Raw genomic sequence first — 24,871 nt, forward strand, 5'->3', positions numbered from 1 at the left:
GGAGGAGGAGGCGTCTGTGGACTGTGGCAGCGGGGGTAGTCGCCGGTGATAGGGAAGATGCATGGCACGGGGGAGGTGTCGAAGCAGTTTCTGAGCATAGTGGTGGATATTATCTGTTTCTTGCATAACATATAAATAGGTATAAAAAATATGAAAAATTTGACAAGATAGATAAATATGAGTTATATCGTTCCACAAACATGTAAATTTAAATTCCACTTCTACAAGTTATAGCAAAAATTAAAAATATATGAATATATGTATACTTAGTTTCGGTTTTGTTTGTTTTTTTTGCTACAGCTTATAAAAGTTGAATTTAAATTTGCATATTTATGAAGTGATATAACTTATATTAATCTATCTTATCAAAATTTTTTTATTTTTTTATGATACATAGCATGCAAGTACATAAGTGGATGTCTATTCGTATGTTAAAAACTGTTTCCCTCGCGTGCTCACCATTGCCGAATTGAGGATGAGAGATGGGAAGGCAGGCCTCACTAGCGTCGGCGAGGCTATGGGGCTGCTGCGTGGGGATGAGGAGGACGGAGTGTCTCTCTGTCAAAAAACACATGAAGACTGTTGGGGAGAAAAAGAGAGGTTAGGATTAAGATCATCGGAGATCCCTCAACTTAACGTCGAGTCTGTATGAGACCATTTAACCCTAAAATCAGAAATGTATATGTCTAAACCAACTTAAACTGTTCGAAGAAAGTTTTAAGATAATATCGACTCTATTTTTCTCAGTTTCATCGATGTGGCGGATGGTGAGCCATATATGTTAGTGTGCCATTGAGGCGTTAATACACGGAATTATTTCTCTTGTTATGTCATTGCATGTTGACATGTGGAGCCTATGTTTGCCATTTCAACAAAACCAGATAAAAATAAAGTCGATAATGCTATATGACTTTTGAACAGTTTGTGTGAGTTTAGGGATATATAGTTATGATTTTAGAATCAAGAGACTTCATACAAACTCGATGTTAAATTGAGTGACTTTCGATGAACTTATTCTAAAAACAAAGGGGTTAGGATAAGATTATTGTTCACATATTAATCTTAATATGATCCTAGCAGTCTAAAATACAACTAAAATTAGAAGCCATTTTTGGTTAAATGTTCAATATATAAGTCTCTTTCTCCCTTTTGTTTTTTAGAGAAAGTGCTCCTGCTCGTAATATATCTCCCATGAACAGAAAAAGGTACGATACCTAGTGCACTTTCTTTTCAAAGGATAGAATTAGCCCATTACCCACGCAAAAACACGAATTATGATTACCATATAATTAATTGAGAAACTAAATACTCAAAAGTAGAAAACTTGACTCATTTGATTTTTTAAAAGTAACTTCAATTTTTTTTTTTACGAAACACACTATTTAGCTATTTGAAAAATATCCTAACGGATACAGTGGGAGTATATAAATTTAGAACGGGGACTTAATTATACGGTGGCAGGATTTCCATTTGCTAATAGTGCGGTTTACTGCAAAGTGCAAACAAGTTCTGAAGGACGGAGTAAACATGTGTTGGGTCGCGAAAAAACAATCGAGATTTCTGGCACGTGGAAAGTGACGGATTCAGTCGGAGTTATCCTATCATTCTTTTTGCATTGCACGCATTTTCTAAGCGAGACTATTTCCGAGTTGCCGTGTGTGTCTGGTAGGAAGTAGCCTTTCCTGGGGTAGTAGCTACACGTTCTTGGAAAGGTAGACTCATCAGCTAGGAAAAGCAGTCTATATGCACAGGACCCAGGAAGCAGTCGGTCAGAGTTGTGGTTGCTGGGGGCATTTTTTCAATTGGAGAGAAATTCGTACTTAGCAGGAACGCGATGAGTCGGAATGATGCTAGAAGAATTGAAATACTACCAAATAGAAAAGTATAATAATACTGAATTAGATATATCTATAAACATATATAGACAGTGAGTTAGTCACGGATCTAGCCAACGATGTTAATAAAGAGATCTAAATAAATTAGATATAGCTTCAACTCCTTTTCATTGATCTTTGACATAAAAGTTTATAGTGATCTTCGTTTCGTAAAGACTCTCATGACTTTAATGGAGGCATTGAAGGCTTATCCCATGCTAATCCATCCCTTGGTATAGAAATTCAGTATTAGATTTTTATTATTTTGAGATGGAGTGAGTACTCTTGGGACGTGAGACTAGCAGTCAATATGCAAACGGAACGATTGCCTGCTTAATTTCTGATTTGGTGGAATAGTAGCGGGATTGTTGTAGTCAGCATTCCACCAACTGCGTTCGCCTAGGCCATATTCCGAAGTGGCCACCAGTGGATCAGCTGCCTCCACTAGCCGCTGGGCTCTTTCGGGCACGGTTCCATTGTAAATCACTTGGCCTGGCTTCACATTTTGCCATGTGATTTCATGGCATGTATAAACAGCATCAGGTTTTGGTCAAGTCCTTGGTCTCCTCTGACTTGATATGAGTCTTCAGAGCAGTCAGCCTGGAGCTTTCCTATCTATTTCTGTCTGGTTATCACTTATCAGCATATACACTTAATTTCCAACTGATGAAACCGGACATCAATTGCCTGAAAGCTGAAATGGCACCTGTTTCTTTCACTAGGCAGCATTTAGCATCCAGATTCCACGATACTGTGCTTCAGTATTACATCTGTGAAACTTTACAGATATGGAAATTGGCATGTCAGCATCCAAATCCAATTATTCATGATTCCTTTTCTTATCAAAATTTTAATTTGTCCTGTCCTTTTCTTCATTCAGTTATTGCATACGAGCTGAACCTAGCTAAATCCATCCTGTCGAAACTGTGCTCCGCAGTCCACACAAGCGAGTGAACAGCTCAACAGAACATACAGCTAACCAAGTTAAAGCCAAGGACCACAGCAAGATGTCTTTGTGAGGCCATGAGAGGACCAAGTCGGTGCTTTTTGGTTACATGAGGCCATGAGAAGATATTGCGCATATGGAATGCTAGCATGACCATAGCACCGGCGGATGTAGAGGGTGGTTCTGGAACCAACAAAAAAAAAATTCTAGCTTAAGCTCTCTCTCTCTCTCTCACACACACACATATAGAGAGAGAAGCAAAATAGCTCATATAAACAGAAATAAAAAGAGAAAAATATATTTATTAACATGTGCAGGATGCATTTTGATCCATTTATACTTCCATTATATATTGCATATTGTATTTGTGACATTTTAAAAAAAGGTTTTGCTATAAGTGATTTTTTTTCTTAAAATTACACAAATGTAACTATATATAATTATAATGTGATTCCAATGTAACTAGTATATCATTAAAATATAACTAGCATGTAATTACAATATAGCTACCATTAAGCTATGGGTATTTTTTTATTTGCATGAGACTTATATATTAGTTGTATTTGTAACTCCTACCTCTGTTTTATATTGTAATTTTTTTAACATTATCTAAGTTTATCAATTGATGAATATATATAATTTATATATATATATATATCTAGATTTACTAGCATCCATATGAATTTAAACTGTGCTATAAAAAGGTCTTGTGTTGTGAAACGGAGGAAGTACATGCTAGTTAAATTATACTCACACTATTAATACATTCGTATGATCTTAAGAAAAAAAATCGCATGAATGCTGTATAAATACTCTCTAAAAATATGCAGGTTGGATAGTTAAACTAAAAATTTCTGGATACGCCATTGGACCATCAATGGGTATGCATGGTCCTACTAGGGGTTTGTAAACGTGAAATGGGTGATTGTTGGCTTCTTTGGCCAAACCACATATTTACAAATAAAAATAATTTATAAATAAAAATTATACATCTTCTTAGTGATCTAAAAAGTCAAAACTGAAAAATAAACTATGATGAAAAAACTCTAAATTTTAATTCAAATTTAGATTAAAAATTTAAATTTTAGGTTGTAACCATAAACATAAGCTTAAAAGATGGAGGTGGAAGTAAAAAAAAACAACCGGCATTTATGCTCGTAAGGCCCATGAATTGCCGTTCATGCTAGTAAGAGTGAATGTTCATTTCTTCGAGCTCAACTTGAGCCCTGAGGGCAGCACGTATTATAGGCTTCGTTGAAGTTGCCACGTGTGAAAGAGTTGTGTCCTGTACTGTTTCTAACGACACATCAGCCTATCACGGAAGACGGCCCGGCCCGCCCAAACCCACCGGTCCTTGCTCGGCCCACTTGCGGCCATCGTGAATAGTGGGCTCAATCGGCCCAAACTCGCTCTCAGCCACGGTGAGAACGCGGAAAAAAAAATCCACTTTAGGTCCCTCAACTTTGCCTAACCGTAAAACCGGGTATAAAACATCCTCTCATCTAGCATAACTTTAAGTCACTCGACGGTACTGAGAGTGGTTTTGGCTGATGTGACATCCTCTAGCATTACAAAGTCACCTATTGGCTATATGGCTATATGTTGCTTCGTTATTAAACCCAGTTGCATATTTATGTTAGAGTTAATTACACATTGGGCCACATTTTATTATGTAAATTTTAATTTAAATCATCCTTAAGTTTATCATGTTTTATTTTGAATTGGATAAATTGTCATTATTACGGTTTGGATCACCCTTAAGTTTTCTAGACATGCACAACCTCATTTTCAGCAAATATATTGACTGCACATATAGGGTATTTTACAAATGTAATGGAGTCGATGTCTTTAAGCCGTTGATGTGTATTGAAAAAGTTGTTTGTAGTGGTTCAAACTATAACAATAATTAATTTACCCAAAAGATGCATTTAAGGATAGCCCAAAGTAAAATTTGGGTAATCAAACGTGGCGAATGTGCATTTTAATTTATTTGTATCTTTATTTTTTCACTAAATGACTTTTGAAATACAAGTGTTGTTATAGCGCATGGTAGAAGGCACTCCTTTGCTTTTTCAGCAACAAGGTACAAACAAAAATGACACTCCTCAGACTAGTCTTCCAAGGGCCTAGTCCCCCAGTCTCAGGATAAGACAAACTTTAGGTTTGCGTGTTCCGTTTGACCATCCGTTTTATTTGAAGAATTTTTAAAAAATTAAAAAAATAGTCACGCTATCAAAATGATCAATAGGCATTTAAAATGCTTCTTATTCCCATGTTTGATCTTATCCATCTCTACCCCGCTTCCATGTAGGAGTAGAGTACTATGATTTATCATCTAATAAAAACAAAAATATTAATCGTAATTTTTTTTCAAATAAGACAAAGAGTCAAACATTGTAAGTAAAAAGTGAAAGATTGGTTTATTTTAGAACAGAGAGAGTACAATCAACCCTACTTTCCATAAACGAAATGCTAAGAAAAACATTTACCACGAGGGTATATATACATGTTTATTATGCAGCAACTATATATATTCTGTCTATACCCCTTTCTGTCGTAGCTGATTTTGCCGATGCAATTGTCCGGCCTCTTTACTGATTTCTAACAACCAGATACGGTAGTAGTACTGAATTAACAACCCGGTTCAATTCACCTATAGGATCAAAGCCAGCAAACTAAACCCACCAGAAAACCGTGACGTTGCAACTGGAGTCTGAGTCTCACCCCTGGATGAGAAACACCGATCGATGAACACTAGTACTTGTCAGTAGGGATGAAAGTGATTCGGATAATTTCCGACCGACCGGATCGTTTTTCGGATTCGGATAGCTTCGGTCGGATAGTTTTAGAAATTTTTGGATTCGGAATCGAATTCAGATATTTTTCTTCGGATATGTAAACGAATACGGTACGGGTGATATCCGTCGGATTCGGATATCTGTCGGATACTATCCGGATTTTTTTCGGATATCCGGACCTATGCATTAACCATTCAATCAAATCAGCTCGACTTAAAGAAGTCCATCCCAACGGCCAAACTAGTGTTAACCTTAGCTGGTTCTGACTAACTGACTTAAAGTAGTCTAGGCGTTCACGACCACACAACCGCCACGAACATTTCTTTTTATGGTATTAGTAATCACTTATATTTAAAAAATTGATAAGTTATATACTTATATTAAAAATAACAAGTTATATTTCTTCAATGATATGTGAAACTTAGTTCCAATTAATATTTGTGACCGTATTCGTTTCGATCCGTATTTACTCCGTATTTGTATTCGATAATATTCGATTCCGTTTTTATATCCGAGTTTCCGATTCCGATTTTGATTCCGAAAAGAAAATATGAAAACGAATATGATAGAGCTAGTTTCCGACCGCATTCGATCCGTTTTCATCCCTACTTGTCAGGATGTAGATCACCTGCGCAACAAAGCAAGCCGCACTGGCGCAGGCAGGCAATGTTTCCGTGCAACCGCAGCAGCAGGCAGCACATGCATGCGACGCAGCAGCCAGACTATGATATGCGGCTCCCATTGTGATGTGCACGAGGGTGACCCGATATTTCGGTGAGTTAGGATAACTATGATTTAGGAGAAACGTTGATGATCCGACTACAACTGTACAAGACGTTGTGTTGCGCCTTAGCGATCGATATACCTCTTCTTGGGTTGTTGATCTTGCCCGTGCAAGTCAACCTTATTCCTGCAAGCAAATCGAAGAAACAAGTAAGAACAAGATAAAAATAATCTAATATTACAAATAGGAATTGAATACAAAAGATAAGTTGGGGTTCCGAAGAACAAGTATCCGAGTGGTTGCGCCAACACACACGTGTACAAGCAAGTAGCAAAGGCTAAACTTTAATCTAACAAAACCGCAGAAACCCTGAAGGGGTACCTAGCTATTTATAGGGGGTGGAGGACGACCAAGGGTGCCCTAGGGTTGTGCTCCACCAGATTGGGGCGCACTCCACTTGGGTCCCTCTTGGGCCGGGGTCCCAAACAAAGTTATAAGCCCAAAGGCCCATGACAGGTGATGCAACACTATATTTCTTCATTTGCGGATGACTTGGATGGAATTTGACGATGAGGCTGGATCCGTTGGAAAGAGGACTCTGAAACCTTTTCATCAATTACTCATGGGCCGAAAACGAAGCTTGTATGAAGATTTGGCGGCCGTTTAAATTCAGCGCTGCATCCGGTGGCCGAATCGGATTCCAGCACTCGAAGGACTTGATCTTGATATCATCTTGTTCATCCATGATGGGAGCAATGGTTGTATCCGTAATAGGCATGGTCACATCATCCTCCCCTTCTTCACAGAAAACCGTCCTCCGTTTTTCCATGTGGTACTCTTCGCGAAGTGCATGATCTTCTTCATAGAATTGTGTACATGAAAGCAAACACAACAAACTTTTATCATGTAATATCATTAGTTCTTTAGCAAATAGTGTTAATCTCCTATGAAACGAATGTACCTTGTAATAAGGATGCACAACAAGGTACGTAAGAACTGCGTTAAAGTGGTTATCTTGCAGCTCATCTTGCGTCCCTTCTTTAGAAGTTAAGTAACCACTTGATATGTTTTCCATGCTGTAGGGTAGCAACGTTGAGCGATGTTCTTGCTCCCCTTCTTCAAAACTAACATGTTTCTTTAAATCATAACATGACAAACTTGAGATAACATGATTAGTCTTAATTTCACTCTCTAGCCTATTGTTTCCTTTTACAACTATATGCGGTTCCAAATCTGAACATATGTAAACTTTGTGCACCAAGAATTTACGGTACCAAAGATATGAAATATAGCATTAGTTGAACATGGCAAATCAGACTTAGCAAACAATTTCTCCTTCAAATTATCGAGCTCACAAAAATCATCAAATAGAATATAGCACAATGTATTTGAAGAAGATAGCAATTCACGTTCCGCTACTTCGTTAGCAATGTGAATAACATGCATAAAATCAACACAATAAGAATTATCAGTAGGAACAACATGTTCATTCACTAGTTGTGGCATTGATATAAGTGAAGCATTATCGCACAACTCTTCTTTATCACAAGGAACATATTGCAAATCAACTTGTAACAAAGGCAAATCGGATGTAGTTTCCACCAAAGTTTGCTCTAGATTAGCATGGATAGTGGACAAATATAATTCATCAGAAGCACACTCACTTTGAATAATTTCCGCACCATTTAAGTTACCTTTGATGCTCTCTTCAAATAACGTAGATGCATCAGCCTTCTCTTTTTCCTTCGTGAGCGATCGAGATGGCGTCTTGATCATATTGTTCTCCTCCTTTGGGTGAATGTTCGGAGCTCCCTGCAAAATGTCAGTGACATGTGGCATAAGAATAGCTTGTTGCTCTATTGGGCTCTCCAAAAGTTTTCTCTCAACATGGCAAGCAAGCATAAACAAATGGCTTATGTGATTATACGTTACATTAGCAAACCCAACTTGAACATTGGAATTAAGCCCTTTCAAAGATCTAGTCATCGTGCTCTCATTGCTTTCTGTTAACCCACTATAAGTGATGCAAATTTTAAACTCATGAAAATACTCCCGCACAGTTTTGTTACCTTGTTAAATTTCTCACGAATGTACATTTGTAATAAGAACTCACGAAACACTTTCTCATCATGGTTTTGCATTCATCCCAAGTTTCAGGTTTGTTACTCAGATAACTCCACCAAAATAATGCAGAACAGGTAAACTTATTACTAGCAGCCTTAATCATTTGAGCATTAGAAAAATCATAGTTATCCAATTCATTATCTACTGCTAGTTCCCAATCAATATATGCAACAGAATTATACTTTCCATCAAAAGTTGGCAAAAGAGACTCTACTGTTGCAAGATTATAATCATATACCTTATATGCATCATGATCACTCCTCGTGTCTCGACGAAGATGTCGATGTCGAGCAATGTCATCTGCAACAGTCTTGCATATCCCTTTGATTGTTAGTAGAAAACAAGAAACATACACAAAAATATACACGTTCCTAGTAGCTACTAGGTAGTGGAAGCTTAAATATCACACACACTCAAGCTTTTAGCCAAGCTCTTACAAGATCTTACCAATGCAAGCGGAATGATGACATACACCGACTCAACCAAGCACCCCAATGGAGGTTGGATTTATCGATGACTTGGCAAACACTTGTTGTACGACTGTAATCAAATCTGTGGAGCTATGGGTAGACTTAAATATGTAGCAAAGGGATAACAAATGCTCAAATCAGATAATGCAAAGTTTGAATGATGGTTCAAAGTCAAGTACCGTGCAGGTCCTAGGCTAGAACATACTAGAGACGCGAGCCTAGACACAAACGATACCACAAGATAACACAACACAACTCAAGTATCACTCTGATATATGAAAACAAACCCAAAGATACAATATGGTGTTTTTTTCCTTTTTTTCTCTTTTTTTTGTGCGGCTTTTCTCTTTTTTTTGCACCTTTCTACCTTTTCTTATTTTGTAATAAATTTTTTTGAATATTTTTCACCAAACTAACCAAGGACCAAAATGCAAAGTTACCAGGACTCAAAAGTAAATATCAAAAATTACAAGGACCTAAATGTAAAATTATCATCCAAAAATTTGATCTATAAAAAAATGGAATCCCGATGACACGACGATTTCGTTTTTGCAATCTGATCTCAATTCCAACAACAAACAAAAAAAGTTTTCCAAATTTATTTGACACGACTCAAAAGTAGTAGGAGGGAGTTCGTGAAAGGGATGTGTACGGTGCAGAGGGCGAGGGGACTTCGGCTGAGCAGGAGGGAGCGGACTATCATATTGAACACTTATTCATGCTTGCTTGTAGCAATGAGAGTCAGATCATATCGAATGAGAGGAAGCATGAACACTGTGAATTAACTCAAGTTTTTGAATCCCCTGTATCCTTGTGCAATGATGGTGTGCAAATATGCGAGGAGAAATCTTTTGTGTCTCCTGTTACTAAAGTTTTGCAGGGAGATCAGAACCATTAACAAATGAAGGAAAAAAATCTAACTAATCTAAAACCTTCCTTTCTTGTGGACCAAGTAAGGAAATAAACCAATCTAGACTCTAGTCAGAAGGAAACAAACTAATCTATGATCTGTTATCCCGTCCTTTCCCTTCTCACGTGCAACCTTTGAGCACGGTAATGGCACAAAGAAAACGCTAGATGCAAACGACACAACTCCCAAAAACCAATGAAAAATTCTCGAAACCACAAAAATAGAACCGCGGCGACGAGCCGATTCTGTTTTCGTAGGTTCCGACGAAAACAAAGACACGACGGTGGACAACAAAGGTGGTACTAGACGTGAACAGAACTCGAAACTCTAGACGTACTAACCCTAAAACCAGCCACACGACTTGACGATGCAACGCAAAACTCAACAATGCAAAAACTGAAAAGAACAATGCAAGGCACAAAGATGGCTAGGTAAAGGATGAACTAATCTAATCTAATCTACTATTTTTCTGGATGAACTAATCTAATCTAATCTACTATTTTTTTTGGCTATTTTCTTGTTTATGGGTAGATAAAAATTCACCGAGCAACGAAAACTCTGATACCACTTGATGTGCACGAGGGTGGCTCGATCTTTCGGTGAGTTAGGATAACTATGATTTGGGAGAAACGTTGATGATCCGACTACAACTGTACAAGACGTTGTGTTGCTTCTTAGCAATCGATACACCTCTCCTTAGGTTGTTGATCTTGCCCGTGCAAGTTAACCTTATTCCTGCAAGCAAATCCAAGAAACAAGCAAGAACAAGATAAAAGCAATATGATATTGTAAATAGGAATTGAATACAAAAGATAAGTTGGGGTTCCGAAGAACAAGTATCCGAGTGGTTGCACTAACACACGTATACAAGCAAGTAGCAAAGGCTAAACTTTAATGTAACAAAACCCTAGAAACCCTGAAGGGATACCTAGCTATTTATAGGGGTGGAAGGATGATCAAGGGTGCCCTAGGGTTGTGCTACACCAGATTGGGGCGCACTCCACTTAAGCCCCTCTTGAGCCGGGATCCCAAACAAAGTTACAAGCCCAAAGGCCCATGACAGTGATGCAACACTATATTTCTTCATTTGCGGATGACTTAGATGAAATTTGACGATGAGGCTGGATTCGTTGGAAATAGGACTCTGAAACCTTTCCATCAAGTACTCATGGGCCGAAAAAGGAACTTGTATGAAGATTTGCCGGCCGTTTAAATTCAGCGCTGTATCTGGTGGCCGAATCGGATTCTAGCACTCGAAGGACTTGATCTTGATATCATCTTGTTTATCCATGATGGAAGCAATGGTTGTATCCGTGGTAGGGATGGTCACATGACTTCGTTTCACTTTTTTGGAGAAATAAGCAAAAACATGTTTTTTGCAAATAAAAAATAATTTGCATGTAAAACTTTTATACACGTGTCCATAACGACTCAAAAGCGAAATGTGTAAAACAAATCATGGTGAAAAAAACAGAAAACCAAGTTCAAAATTAAATTCTAAAATTTAAATTTTAGCTTATAAACAGTTGCAATCGCGAAACGATTCAACCTATCTCTCAGTCACACCGGTGGTTGCCGCGCGCACCGGGCGCCGAGTTTGCCGACGACGCCTCTCCTCTCCTCTAGCCGTAGCCGTTTCCATGGCACGGCATGGATCCATCAGCACGCACGGCACGGTGCCGATGGTTCAACGGAACGGCTACATCTAGATGTACGTACTCCACCCCTGCTGTTAGCTCGCTCCAGCCCGTCCATGGCGAACATACGACGTGCGCATTGGCTCCACGTACTATTTGTCTTGTGGTTGAAGGCAGGTTCAAAGGGAGGCAGATTTTTAGCAAACAGATAAGGTATATCTGTTGCTTGCATGTTATCTAAATAATTATAAAAAATATGAAAAAATTTAAAAAGATAGTTTAATATGAGTTATATCACTTCACCAACATGCAAGTTTAAATTCAATTTCTATAAGTTGTAGCAAAAATAACAAAAACAATTATGAATATGCATATAATTAGTTTCAGTTTTGTTTATTTTTTCTATAACTTGTAGAACTTGAATTTAAACTTGTATGGTTATGGAGTGATATAACTCATATTAATCTATCTTATCAAATTTTTTTTATAGTTTTTAATGACTATTTAGATTACATATAAGCACACGAGTATATATACACCCGTATGCTGAAAACCGTTTTCGAGTTTCGAAGCTCCGATCCGACCAGACGGGATGGTATGAGGCCCGAATCACGTACAGCTCCAGTTACCCGAAATCGATTACTCCGTCCTATAAAAATTTCGGTTCCTATATCTGACCATTCGTTTTATTTAAATATTTTATTAAAAAAACTTAAAAAAATAATCACACGTAAATTATTATTCATGTTTTATCATTAAATAACAATAAAATTATAAATCTAAAAAAATTCAAATAAGACGAAGAGTCACATATTATATAAAAACTAAAAAATGAACTTATTTGAGACGAAGGGAGTATTTATAAGCCAAAAATTGAAATTTTAACTTAAATTTAGAGAGATATTTTGGGCATTTTTTAACTAATTTAATTTTTTAGTCCTTACTTTTATTATCGCTAAGAATACGTATATAAAATTTTTATTCATAATTTTTTTATTTACAAATATATTGGTTTGCTTTTTTCGTAAAACATCCAGAGATTCACCCACCCCGGGTCGCTGCACACTGCCCATTTCGGTTGAAATGACGTGTCTCCTGCCTCATTTTTGCATTCTCTCAAATAACCAAATGTTTTTATACATCTACTAGAGGGCAAGGCGTGCGTTGTGACTTGTGCGGGAACATGTCGTGCTGTCAGATTGGGCCACACACGTCTTTTTTTTTTGAAAAAAACCTTTATTTTGTCTTTTTAATAGATCAATCGTTTACAATAGAAATTAAGACAGATGTGTATATCTGAGGACCTGTAACAAATTATGAATGAAAACAGAGACTTCTATGCAAACTTTGTCTCCAAGGTAGACATGGCTATGTGAATCAGTGAATGCTTGTGAAATCCAAGCACGGAGGTGACGCGTCAGCATGTGCCGACATGCCAAAATTAGTGTTGCACAGGCGATTCCCAGAGCTTTAAAGTATTGTAATGAGATATACAGTTTATATGTCACGCCTATACATCTTATTATTCAACAGTTTTATTTATATTTATATGGATAATAATAAATCTAAATATACATATAAATCATATATATTGATTTAGAAATACATATAAAAACATCTTAGAAACTAAACGGAGAGAACATCTTTTTTGGCACGACCGCAGGTTGCTGCTGTGCAGCTCCGCATCAAAACGAAACGAAATGAATGAAGCGATGTGAAAGAAAGCAAGGCGCCAAAAACGTACACATAATTGCGCGAAGAGCTTGTTCCTGGCAGCAATCATCCATCCCGTATTTATATACGTATGAGTCAAAACGGTCGCTCAAGTCTCGTACTCAAAGCTCAAAAAAAAAAAACCCCTTCTATGTACAGCAACAGCGACCGATCTTTATGTACTCTCCATCTTCTGGTCGATCGATCCGACCTCGCGAGCGAGTGTATCAACACCAAAATGCAACCAAAATTTTCTACACCAAAAAGCGTTGGAAATGTACGTGCGATTTTCAGGGACAGGCCCTGAGGATGCTGGCGAGGCCGGCGCGCTGCTCGTCGGTGAGGTTCTTGGGGAAGACGACGTCGAACTTGACCCGGAGGTCGCCGCGCGCGCCCCTCTCGCCGCCGGCGACGGGCATGCCCTCACCCGCGACGACCTTCTCGTAGCCCGGGAAGATGACCTCGTCGCGGAAGGAGTAGCTCATCTTCTCGCCGCCGATGAGGCGGAAGGAGAAGGACCAGCCGGTGAGCGCGCTCGCCAGCGGCACCTCGGCCTTGAGCACCAGGTCGTTGCCTTTCCTCTTGAACACCTTGTGCTTCCTCTCGGAGATGGTGAACACGGCGTCGCCCGGCAGGCAGCCCGGCCGCTCGTCGCCCATGCCCTCGAACGTCACCTTCATCCCCTTCTTCCACCCGGGCCTCACCCTGATCGTCTTCGTCTCCTCCTTCTTGGAAATCAGCCTAGCGCACATATTTGCATACGTCGGATGCCAATTTTTTTTAAGATAAAAAAAGATGATATGCTCTATCTGATAATAAATATTTGATGTTTATGATAAACTTACGATATTAAACTTATATGACAATAACTTTATGGGATCTGATAAGTTTGTGGTATCATGGTAATACTTTTTAAGGCAAAACTACTCATACAATTTTATTTTTTTATTTGTTTCAAAAGTAAGCATTTCAGAATGTACTGATGATCAAAAGTTGTAAAAGTTTAACTAAATTTTGTTTCAAATGTCAAACTATTTATGACTAGAGTGAATATATATTGATTACATTGCTGGCCTCTGCAAACTTGATCAACCTCGTCTTTTCTCTTATGTTTATGCGTATAATTAAATTTTAAATCTTAAATTGAGAGTAAATTTTGTGTTTTTTCCATTCTAATTTATTTTTTACATTGACTTCTAAATCGCCAAGAACACATATATAAAAGTTTTATTCACATACTATTTTTATTTGTAAATATATTGTTTGGAATTTTTCTAAATAAACCAAACCATCACTCCCTATGCATATAACTAACAATAAATCAAACACTTTAAAAATGAATCAGATTAGGATGACGATGATCTCCATCTGAGAGCAACATACTCATAAAAAAAAACTAGGGAAAAAATCAGTAAAATATATCAAGCCTATTGCCAGTAGTACAGGGAAACAGTTTTTAGCACGCAGGTGTATATACACCCGTATGCTTGCATGCAATCTAAATAGTCATAAAAAATATGAAAAAATTTGACAATATAGATTAATATGAGTTATATCACTCCATAAACATGCAAGATTAAATTCAACTTCTACAAGTTGTAGAAAAAACAAACAAAACTAAAACTAAGTATACACATATTCATAATTGTTTTTGTTATTTTTGCTACAACTTGTAAAAATTGAATTTAAACTTGCATGTTGGTAGAGTGAAATAACTCATATTAAACTATCTTCTCAAATTTTATCATATTTTTTGATGACTATTTAGATGACATACAAGCAACAAGTGTACCTGTACTCGTGTGCTAAAAAACTGCCTCGTAGTACAGTAGTTGCATGATCAGTGATCAGTGGTGTAAATACGCGAGCCTAATTATCGGTAAGCCGTCAGTCCAATCAGTGGTACAACCAAGGAAGTGCAGAGTCACTGTCTCTAATCCCCTGCTGCGCCAGCACCCTCACATGCAGGCAGCACACATAACACACCACCTAATGCCACAACTGCAAGGACCACTTTTTGATAGGTGATAATCCTCCAAAACAAGAGGCATTTCATCCCCCAACAAACATGAGCCCTAAGAATTGTCTACTCAAAGATAAGGCCTAATCCCTGCTACCTGCTAAGGAATTTTCTTTCTCTCCAATTGCATTGCTGATAGTGTTAGGTCTGGGGTAATCTTTTCTTGCAATAATGGTGCAGCTGCAATGCTAGGTTAGAACATATGTGTGTACAGGGATGGGAGAGGATGCAGACAGCAAAGGACGCATGAGTGAAGATTTCATGTCTACTCTAAAGGAAAGCTGAAATATTCTAGTGATTAATGCAGCCTGTGATTGGCTGGGAAAAAAAAACCCACCTGAAAGATTGCTGTACTACCAATGTTAAAACAGTGTCTCACTTAATGAGGGGTTGGATTATTGACAGCTTACTTTCCTAAAAGTACACCACATAGTTGGCCTAATTAAAGTTCATTTGGTGTCACAGTAACAGTTCTGTTTGCCTAGTCTGTAGCCTGAAGTTCTTTTTTCCCTTTTCTTTTTATGAAAGGGCACCTAGCTTGAAGTTTCAAAGAATAATTTATCTTGATCATATATTCACTAAATTGTACTATGAAATCTTATTTATTTTATTTTTTAAAAAATAGTCCTCCTGTATCTGAACATAGCCAATAACATTTTTTGTGAAGTATCACTAGCATTGCCAGACCACTAAAATGAAATTTCATTTGTAAATGCAGAGGCATGCATGATGGAGTACAAATGTACAATCATTACAATGTAGTAATAAGAGTTATCCTAGTAATTTTGTTCGCTATTTTATAGAAAAAATAATCTGTTAATGTCAAGCTATGAATTATGGATTTCTAGTGATTAGCGGAACAAGCAATGATGCTGTCGCAAATGAGTTAAGACTGCACATATATGAGCTATGCAGCTCGGCTGCCATTCCTCTTCCAAGCTAGGTAGGCACAGCGACAGCTCACTTACCCGGTCTTGGTGACGACGTCGCGGGTGTACTTCACCTCCTTCTTGCACCCGGTGCAGAGCTCCTCGAGGGTGCACTCCACCTTGCGTTCCAGCGCCGGCGCCTTGCGCACCACGTAGCTCGAGAACTCGGCGAAGGCGCGCCGCCCGCAGCCGCCGCCCCCGCCGAGGTCCGTGGAGCTGTACACCGGCTTCTTGAACTCCCTCACCGGTGTGCAGGGCGCCGGTGAGGCCTTCTTCTCGCTATGTGCCCGCGGCATTGCCGCCGCACGCCCGCCGGTGGTGGTGGTGGTGGTGGCGGCGCCGCCGCCGCCGCCGGCATCGGCAGCAGCGGCCGCCCTCTCGGCCGTCTTGTCTCTCTTCCCGTCGGCGACGTTGCTCCGCGCCCCGAACACCGCCCTGTTCTCCTGCTGGTCCAGGAGCGCCTGCGGAAAGCACAAAACAGCCACCGTCGCATCGCCGTCGCGTGGAGGCAGACCATGCAGAGAGAGAGAGGGAGAGAGAACAAGAAGGAATAACGATCGGGATCACCTCGTAGGCCTCGGTGATGGCCTTGAAGCGGGCCTCGGCCTCGTTCTTGGACGACGGCGGGTGCTTGTCGGGGTGCCATTGCCGCACCAGCGTCTTGTACGCCGCCCTGATTTCCTTGGGCGGCGTGTCCCTGGAGATGTTGAGGATCTCGTAGTACAGCTCCGGCGGGTTCCCCATTACCGGACACCGTTACGAGCTTGTCGCGACGACGACGACGCGGTCCAGGAAACGGGAGGAGCAGCGCGAGCGCGCGCGCGAGAGAGAGAGAGAGAGAATTCAGGAGGGTTCGCAGCTCGCGCGCGACGACACCACTACATGTCAGCGCTATAATAGGCGTGCAAGAGCAGAAACGGGGCGAGCTATGCGTCGCGTGGCTCCTTTGTAGGGATGGTTTGGAGGAGGAGAGAAGCAGAGGAGATGCGAATGGGTGGGGATGGTTGGTGTGAAGTGGAGGTTCAGTGGGCAGTACATGTAGGCCAAGGCGCCACGAGGGAGACACACATCGACATGTTTGTTTGGTTGGTGATTTTACCATGTTTGCGAGGTATGATATGAGTCGTTGATCTACGAGTGACAAGATATGAAAAGAAAATATTGTAATATGCGGCATAGATGTAAATATGATGGTATTAGAATGACAAATATGCATTTCATACACATGAAAAGGTATGAGGAGGTACTGAATGAATTAACTTGTAGCCTATTGAGTTGTTTTGTTTCTAGATACATTTTGTTTGTACGTAGGGTTCACGTGTTATTCGATCTATTACGAGAAAGTTGGGAGGTGGAGATCGAGGGCCGACGGTGGACACGTGGCCAGAGGTAGGGGCGCCGGCGAAGGTTGGCCCAAAGGGAGAGGCGGCGGAGGAAGGGGTCTGGGACTGCCTATGTTCACTAGAGCTAGAGACAGTCGCACGGTGTCGAGGTGTCGATCTGTCAGAGGATGGGTTTTGTTTTAACTGAAAAGATTTAACAAGATCATACAAATATAATCTTTACCACATAAATCAGGCAAAATTTGAAAACCGACGTAAACAGAATGGCTGAAGATTGAAAATCGAATAGAAGAGAACGTAATTTTTGCCCCCACTACATAAATGAATTTTTTTTCATAATACTTTCCAAGACTACTTACGCGGTATCTTGCCATAACTTCAAATCCACTTACGTTGTACCTTCCGATACCTCCATATTTTATTGGATATAATTGTCCCTGTGATAAATTATCTTTTAGTCCTTAGTATCTTTGTACCACTAATACCTTTCATGACGTACCTTTCGCTATGTGTCATCATATCTATATCATTTTAGGAATACATGTACTGTAAAAGGTCTCGTATATATATTGGTTGTAAAAATTGTGATGAAGTTTAAAATTCGAAGCCCCTTCAACCAGGTGCGGAGCTAGAACAAAATACAAAGAGGTTTCACTCACTTGTTTTTAGTGCTTTGAACCAGGTTTAGGCTACCAAGAGTGTCTAAATTTGGATTGAGATGGCGCATATATAGTAAAAATAGATAATTCTAGTTAAAAAGAAATTCTAAACTGGCTTCCTAAGAACCCCTAGGCTTCATGTATTAAAATTTTCTGAACGGACTGAGGTTAAAATCTAGAACTCCATCTATCAGGGTTTAGATCCAAAGATCAATTCAACTTTTTATCTTTGAATTTTGGTTGTGTTTGAGATAGCTTGAGGATGGAAGATGAAATATTCTTTTTTAAATTTTTGTGAACTATTTGTGGTATAAATGATGGAGTTAACTACTATAAAGTTAAAAGTCTATTTTAGAAAAGATAGATAATGGACTTCTGTATTTTTTTTTTCAAAACATACACTATTTTGTAATTCATGAAATGCACGTACAAAAGCCGATAGAAAAACTGAGAAAAATCTGGGGGGGGGGGGGGGGGGACACAGCCATAGTGATGCCAAAACTATTAGCTAAGATTGTTCTTAGAAAACAAATACATTATCTTTGTTGTTAAATAACTATCAGCAAAAATATTCATCTTTAAGCATGACCATTTGTCCTTTTTGTTGCAAAAAGATTGAAGCACTTTTAAAAATGCCTCATTATCAAAGTATCGTGCATCTTTAACATAAGTGTTACTCCCTCTGTTCCATATTATAAGACTTTCTGGATTTGTAAAATTCATCTTTATATTAATGTGTATGTTTTATATATGTGTCTAGATTTATTAGCACATATATGAATCTAGGCGAGACCAGAAAGTCTTATAATATAAAACAGAGAGAATAGACTTTTGTTCATTGTAGTCGACGTAGTGTAACCATTTAAGAGTTTTGAGTGATGAAAATGAAACAGTAGTATTCAACGCTGACAGTTATTTAAAAGTAAATGGAGTATCATTTTACGCACATGATCAGATTATCATTTGTTTGTTGATGTTCTACATTGAGCGTAACAATAATGCCTTTCTCATTTTAAAGGGGGTGTTTTTCACCTCTTATGGATGCGGATATCAAATCATAAAAAAACCGAGGAACATATGGTCCTACACGGCTACATCCACACATCTCATCCCCAGAACTCATCTAGGACCATATCACCCATTTTGTAGTATCCGAAATAGTGCAACCATACATGGTGATCCTAGATATGCATGTTCCTCATTTCTGATCCAATGCTCATGAAGGAAACACATGGTAGGGCAGCACTGTGAAATTTATTACCTGAAATGTGAAGCTCTTGTTCTGCATGAAGAAGGGATAGGGAGAGAAACAGGAGAGTGGGAGTGAGATTTGTAGTTTAGTTTAGCATTTGCACACTCAATGTGATGATGCCAACTTTTGGGGATGGGGCATGGGAGCAAATGTTCCTCCAACTCACCAAGAATTGGTTGAGATATTTGCGTGGGAAAGACCAATCATAGGTGAGTTGTGAGAGGCAGGTAGGGGCCATCTCATGTGTTTCTGCCATTGTGGAGATCACCACAAAAAGCATCCAAGTCCTAGAGCGACTCATGCTAAAAACACTGCCTGCATGCACTGCTGCTTTTTTAACTGCTTCCATTCTTACACAAGAGCATCATAAATCTACATGCTGGAGCAATCTGGACCTAAATGCAACAAAAGATTCTCAATGACAGATCAGATTCTGTCAATAACTCCTCAGGAAAACACAGAAAGGGTGCGATACATGACAGAATCCATTGGATGGTAAGATATCAATAGTCCGTGATCAATAAGTTAACTAACCATGGTGAATGTACTGATCGAGGCCGTACGTTGAAGCACAGTTGTGATGCTGTCCGTTTGCAATGATGTACTTTCAGGTATTTAGCTGCTGAATATGTCCAGAAAGCATTCATGCAGTGCATCCAGACCCTGCAGTAGAATTCAGCAGCAGATAGCGAGGCATGGTGGCCAACTTGATTAGGGGCCGTGTTCTTGTGATCATGGCTTATCTGCTGTAAAAATAATAATATTAATTAATCGTACATGAGGCAAACAGTTGGGAATTGTTCTTTCCATCCGTACTGACATGTAGAACAGCTAGCTATATTGATTGTGTTCGTAGACGGTTTAGTTTTAGATCTAAATCATCAAATTACGCACAGTTACATTAGTTATTGGTGTCCAAGAACCAACACTGTCCTAGTGCAAATTTGCATGCATTTAAGTATTTGAAACAGTGAAGCTGTAAATTGTGCTACATCTGTACCTACTGAATTGCCAGTAACTCCTGTACTTTTGCAATGTTCATTTATGATATGATCGAAGCATCTCTATGTGCACATCGAAAGTGGAGATGTAACAGGGGAAGAAAATAAACACCCACCTGAACTCCTGAAGTGATAATTGGGAGCAATTCTGAATTTCTGATCCTTGTCAGCTTAGCTTTTGCTGGTCCATTTCCATCAACTGTTCTCCATCTAAATACAGTTGCAAAAAAGAATTGGTTTCAAATAGGGCAGCAAGATGATGCCAATTATAAAAGAATGCACCCTACAGTTCTGGACTTGGAGTCTTGTTTTATGTCTGAAAAAATTGGAATTTTTTAGATGTTGGGGGTCATAGAGAGCAACATGATAATGACAATTAAAGAGAAGGGCCGAGAAATGCCGCTGCTTGTAGGTAGGGGGTCACTTTAGGCTGACAAGAATGCCAAGTTGGAATCATGTAACCACGATTGAGTTATATAAGTTTTAATTTTCTTGATCCAGATGCCATGAGGTGTTGTCAGCTTACACGTCGAGCTTATCCTCCTGGAGCCAATGTGTACAACCAACATATGGAAATATGGCCGTAGATTGTCACATCCGGAGTTTAATCCTAAGTCTAATTTATAAATAATAATTGGCTTAATTAACTTAGAAAAAACCTAATTTAATATATAATTAAATTCAGAAATCCGTGTGAGAAATTTTTGGGCGTGACACAGATCGACACGTATCGAAAAGTAGAAGAAAGCTACTCCAATTGGCAGTTGATAACTTGATTTACACATCACTGAGCGAAACGGGAATGGACTCTTACGATAGTCTTTAGACTCAAGAAACACAGAAATCAACTTTTTTTCTCTTTTATTTATTAGCTGATGAAATTTAACGCTGTTGCAGTCTTGCTTGTTTGTTCATCAGGCCGGGGATGGCTATGCTTGGCTCTCTTTTCCTATGTGTGTGAGATTAGGATTCCCTAATTTCAGTGATGTCTTCCATTTTGTCCTTGATGTGTACTCCTAATCGAGGAAATAATAGTAAATGTCAATTTAATTATTGTCACTGGACAATGATGCAGGCCAGCAAGAACCGGATTAGATGCCGGATTACATCATTCCGAAAACTAATACAGATGAGGGGAATGTGATGACAGTTTGGCACGCTCCTGCAGTCAAAATCATAGCACTATCAATTCCCAGGTAATTAATTAATTGAATGGAGGGAGCGGAGTGGCCCTGGACATTTTTTTTTCTCAGTTTCTTGAATTGGTCTTTGGTTTTCCCAGGTGCACTTGTTTTTAATATTCTAGGTGTCTTTGTTACTTGTTAACATCAGGGAAACGACCTGATGTAACCTCAAGATACGACCTCTGAATAAGATCTTAATTGGAGCCACAAACTTTGATTGTGAGCCGTTGAATTAGGACCTATCATATGTTCTTGTATCTTGAGTGTCGGCAGATGGTGAAAAATGAAGATTTTGGCCCCCTAAAGAAACCCCTGATGAGCAACTTTTTCAACAAAGAGCTCTCTGAGATTGTTTGAGCCTTCGAGACAATTAGCATAAACAAATCACTTCTAAAGGAATCATTGTGCGTGCACAACAAAATCAAGCAGTCGTCCAAGTTAAATTCTTATTCACCAACAAGTCAGCTGGATTGATCCATCATTTGCTTGTTGGGTGATCAACCGCAGCTAAAATTTGAAATCCATGGATAAATTTTAGAGCTAATTTGGGGTTTTCAATTATAGTTTATTTTCTAGCCTTAGCTTTTCTTTTAATTGAAAATGTCTAGTAATAGAAGTTTTACCCACAATTTCTTTTGGGTGAATTCGTCCTTTTTTAACAACCTATTAGCCGTAGCTCAAACAGCCTACCCTGGTAAAATTTATTATATATATAAACTATAAAGTAATAGAAAAAAGAGCCACTACGTTTATTCTTATGAGTTAAAAAATCCTACATCAATCGAAGGAAAATAAGATAAAAAAAGGAAATAACATGGTTGATGTTTTTTGGATCGGACAAGAAGGAAAGAACGGGATTGATTATTTTGGATCGCAGAGGAAAGAACGTGATTGACAAGGAATTTTTTAGCATAAAAAAGAACGTGATCTTTTAATTAAAAAAGAACATGATTTTTGGATTTCTTGGAATTGAAAAAAGAAAAGATAATGATTTTTTTGATTAGACAAGGAAAAGAAAAAAACAGGTTTTTTTATCGAGCCGTCAAGGAAAAATAAGAGATAAAAAAGATAATATTTTTTTGGAATAAGGGAAAATCAGTTTTTTTAATCGACGTTGCTGCCGTAAAAAAATTAGGTTTTTTTATCTAGCAGCCGAAGAAAAATAAGAGATAAAAAAGAAAAGATAATATGTTTTGGAATCAGACAAGAAAAGGAAAAAATCAGGGTTTTTTTAATCGGAGCTGCTGTCGTCCGATCCCTACGAGGATATCGTGCAAAATTTAACTAAAAAAATTTAATCTCATATGTCTAAAATATTTAATTTATTTTATAAGTAAATATAATGTTATTTGAACATGTTATGAATAATCACAAATAAGTAATATATATGTGAAAAATATGTGATTGAAGAAGACGAAGGGAAGAAGAGATATTGTGCCATAAATTTTGTATAGATTTGTAGTATTATTGTTAGACCTAATAATATAAAAGAAGTCAATGTTTTTCTTTACGTGGAGCATCAAATATAAACATTTAATATAAGTTAGGTCCAAGTTTAAAACTATATTGCCACTTTAATATTTATATTTTACCATATAATATGAAACTATATTTGATATTATACAATAAATTTTATAACAAAGTTAGTCGCACGGTCCGTACGGGCCACAATCCTAGTTTATTTTAGGGGTTGCACTGCTATATTTTCTGATGAAAAATGAAACGAGAGGCGATAAGAGCGTTTCAGTACATTCTTGCTGCCGACCGGTGTGTGTTAGGCGAAATGCAGAAGCCAATTAAAAGGAAAGAGAAACCATACTGTAAACCTGCAGACAGAGCATATCACAACTCGATGCAATCAGATGGTACAGCCCCTACCACTCCTGCCCCAACAAATCTGCACGAAATAGTCCACACACAAGTGGAGTTCTGAGTTAAGCAACACAGATAGCATTGCAGAGCCTAGACACAAAATACAGACAAGATGGTGTGAGCGCCTCACTGAGGCGAGATAAAAGTAGAAGAGGGGCGGGATCCAGGATAGTTCTTAGTGTGACGGTAACTTATACAGTCATATTGTGACCCTTTCATGTAAACACTGTGACCCTTTCATGTAAATCTAAGGATCCAAATATTATGTGATACAGTTTATCCAACAAAAATAATGTAGATTTACTGTAACATGGGGACTGTATCATCTGATCTTAGCCTTTCGTTGAGAAAATGGATAGCTGAGATTAAGTGCAATCCCTAACACACAATCATAATTGGGACCATACGGGATCTCAATATGTCAGAAAGGCATTAGCGATCCAAGAATACGGCATGCCACTTAATATGATGTTCGTACGAAGGTCGTCGAATTGGTAAAAGGTTTGAGGATGGCGACGCAGTGGCCAACTCGCCAAGTCGACGATGCTGAAAGTACTCAGAACATATTTTCTAAACATGTTAGGTGCTAGGGTTTTCTGGTGAAATCCATTTTATTGTGCTTTCCATAATAATTTTAGAGAGTAGCTTTATACTTGCTTACAGAGTTTATAATAGCTACAACTTTTTTAAGTATCTCCAACTCCTCAAACAATCAAGATTCCCACCTAAATTCTCAGACTATGTAGTTATAGAATTCATGAGTTAGAAGTCCAACTTTTCTAGATTGAATGGACAACTTCTCACTGGCTATTTTTTTCAAAACTTTAAAGGGGTATGATGGTTGGATGTCTTAACTTGCCACATCAATGCCTTAACAACCATAATTTTTAGGCACATAATTGGTTCATGCTATAATTATACCTAGCCACATTTTTTTTCTTTGTATGACCCCATATATCATAGTCTCGTGTTTTAGATTAACACCGACAAAGTTATGGCCAGTAATTTGACAACCCTCTAAGGATGTGTTTGATTTATGAACTAAGTAGGATGTGTTAGAGCCAACCAAGGATCATGGAACGTGTTGTCTCTATTTTTATTTTCTTGTTTGGTTGAAAGGATATGTTGACCTCCGCTTTTTGTTTGGATGGAGAAATCGATGTGATAGAGTAATAATGTGACATGTTCAGATGGAGGGATAGAAGTGAGATGAAATACCGATATGGTTCCCTCCTTTTATTGTGTTGGTGAGAACGCCAAAATAATAGCTTCAATAAACAATAACTTCAGTTCATATTAAAAAAACAACTCAACATAATTGTATTAACACTAATACAAGTAATATTTAAATTTCTCGTGACATTAAATAGTATTATGAAATAATAATAGAATCGTGTATGTCATTTCACCAAAAA

The 24,871-nt window shown here is 38.4% G+C and overlaps 1 protein-coding gene across 1 annotated transcript; it reads right to left on the reverse strand.

Annotated features, from left to right (window-relative positions):
• Positions 1–13,121: 13,121 nt before the first annotated feature.
• Positions 13,122–17,157, reverse strand: LOC102700436 (dnaJ homolog subfamily B member 13-like). The gene is made up of 3 exons (XM_040524589.1): positions 16,713–17,157; positions 16,185–16,606; positions 13,122–13,937 (listed from the first exon to the last, which is right to left on the reverse strand). The coding sequence occupies exons 1-3, from the start codon at positions 16,887–16,889 to the stop codon at positions 13,487–13,489; spliced, it is 1,050 nt and encodes a 349-aa protein (XP_040380523.1). The 5' UTR covers positions 16,890–17,157; the 3' UTR covers positions 13,122–13,486.
• Positions 17,158–24,871: the final 7,714 nt, after the last annotated feature.

The sequence above is a fragment of the Oryza brachyantha genome, chromosome 5 (genome assembly GCF_000231095.2).
Source record: "Oryza brachyantha chromosome 5, ObraRS2, whole genome shotgun sequence".
NCBI lineage: Eukaryota > Viridiplantae > Streptophyta > Magnoliopsida > Poales > Poaceae > Oryza > Oryza brachyantha.

What these genes read in the sequence shown, in the direction of transcription:
- LOC102700436 (XM_040524589.1), bottom strand. Translation starts at nt 16,889, where the DNA reads ATGGGGAACCCGCCGGAGCTGTACTACGAGATCCTCAACATCTCCAGG. An exon ending in CCATCACCGAGGCCTACGAG is followed by an intron (nt 16,607 to 16,712) that starts GTGATCCCGATC and finishes TGCTTTCCGCAG; the next exon opens with GCGCTCCTGGACCAGCAGGA. An exon ending in GACGTCGTCACCAAGACCGG is followed by an intron (nt 13,938 to 16,184) that starts GTAAGTGAGCTG and finishes TATGTGCGCTAG; the next exon opens with GCTGATTTCCAAGAAGGAGG.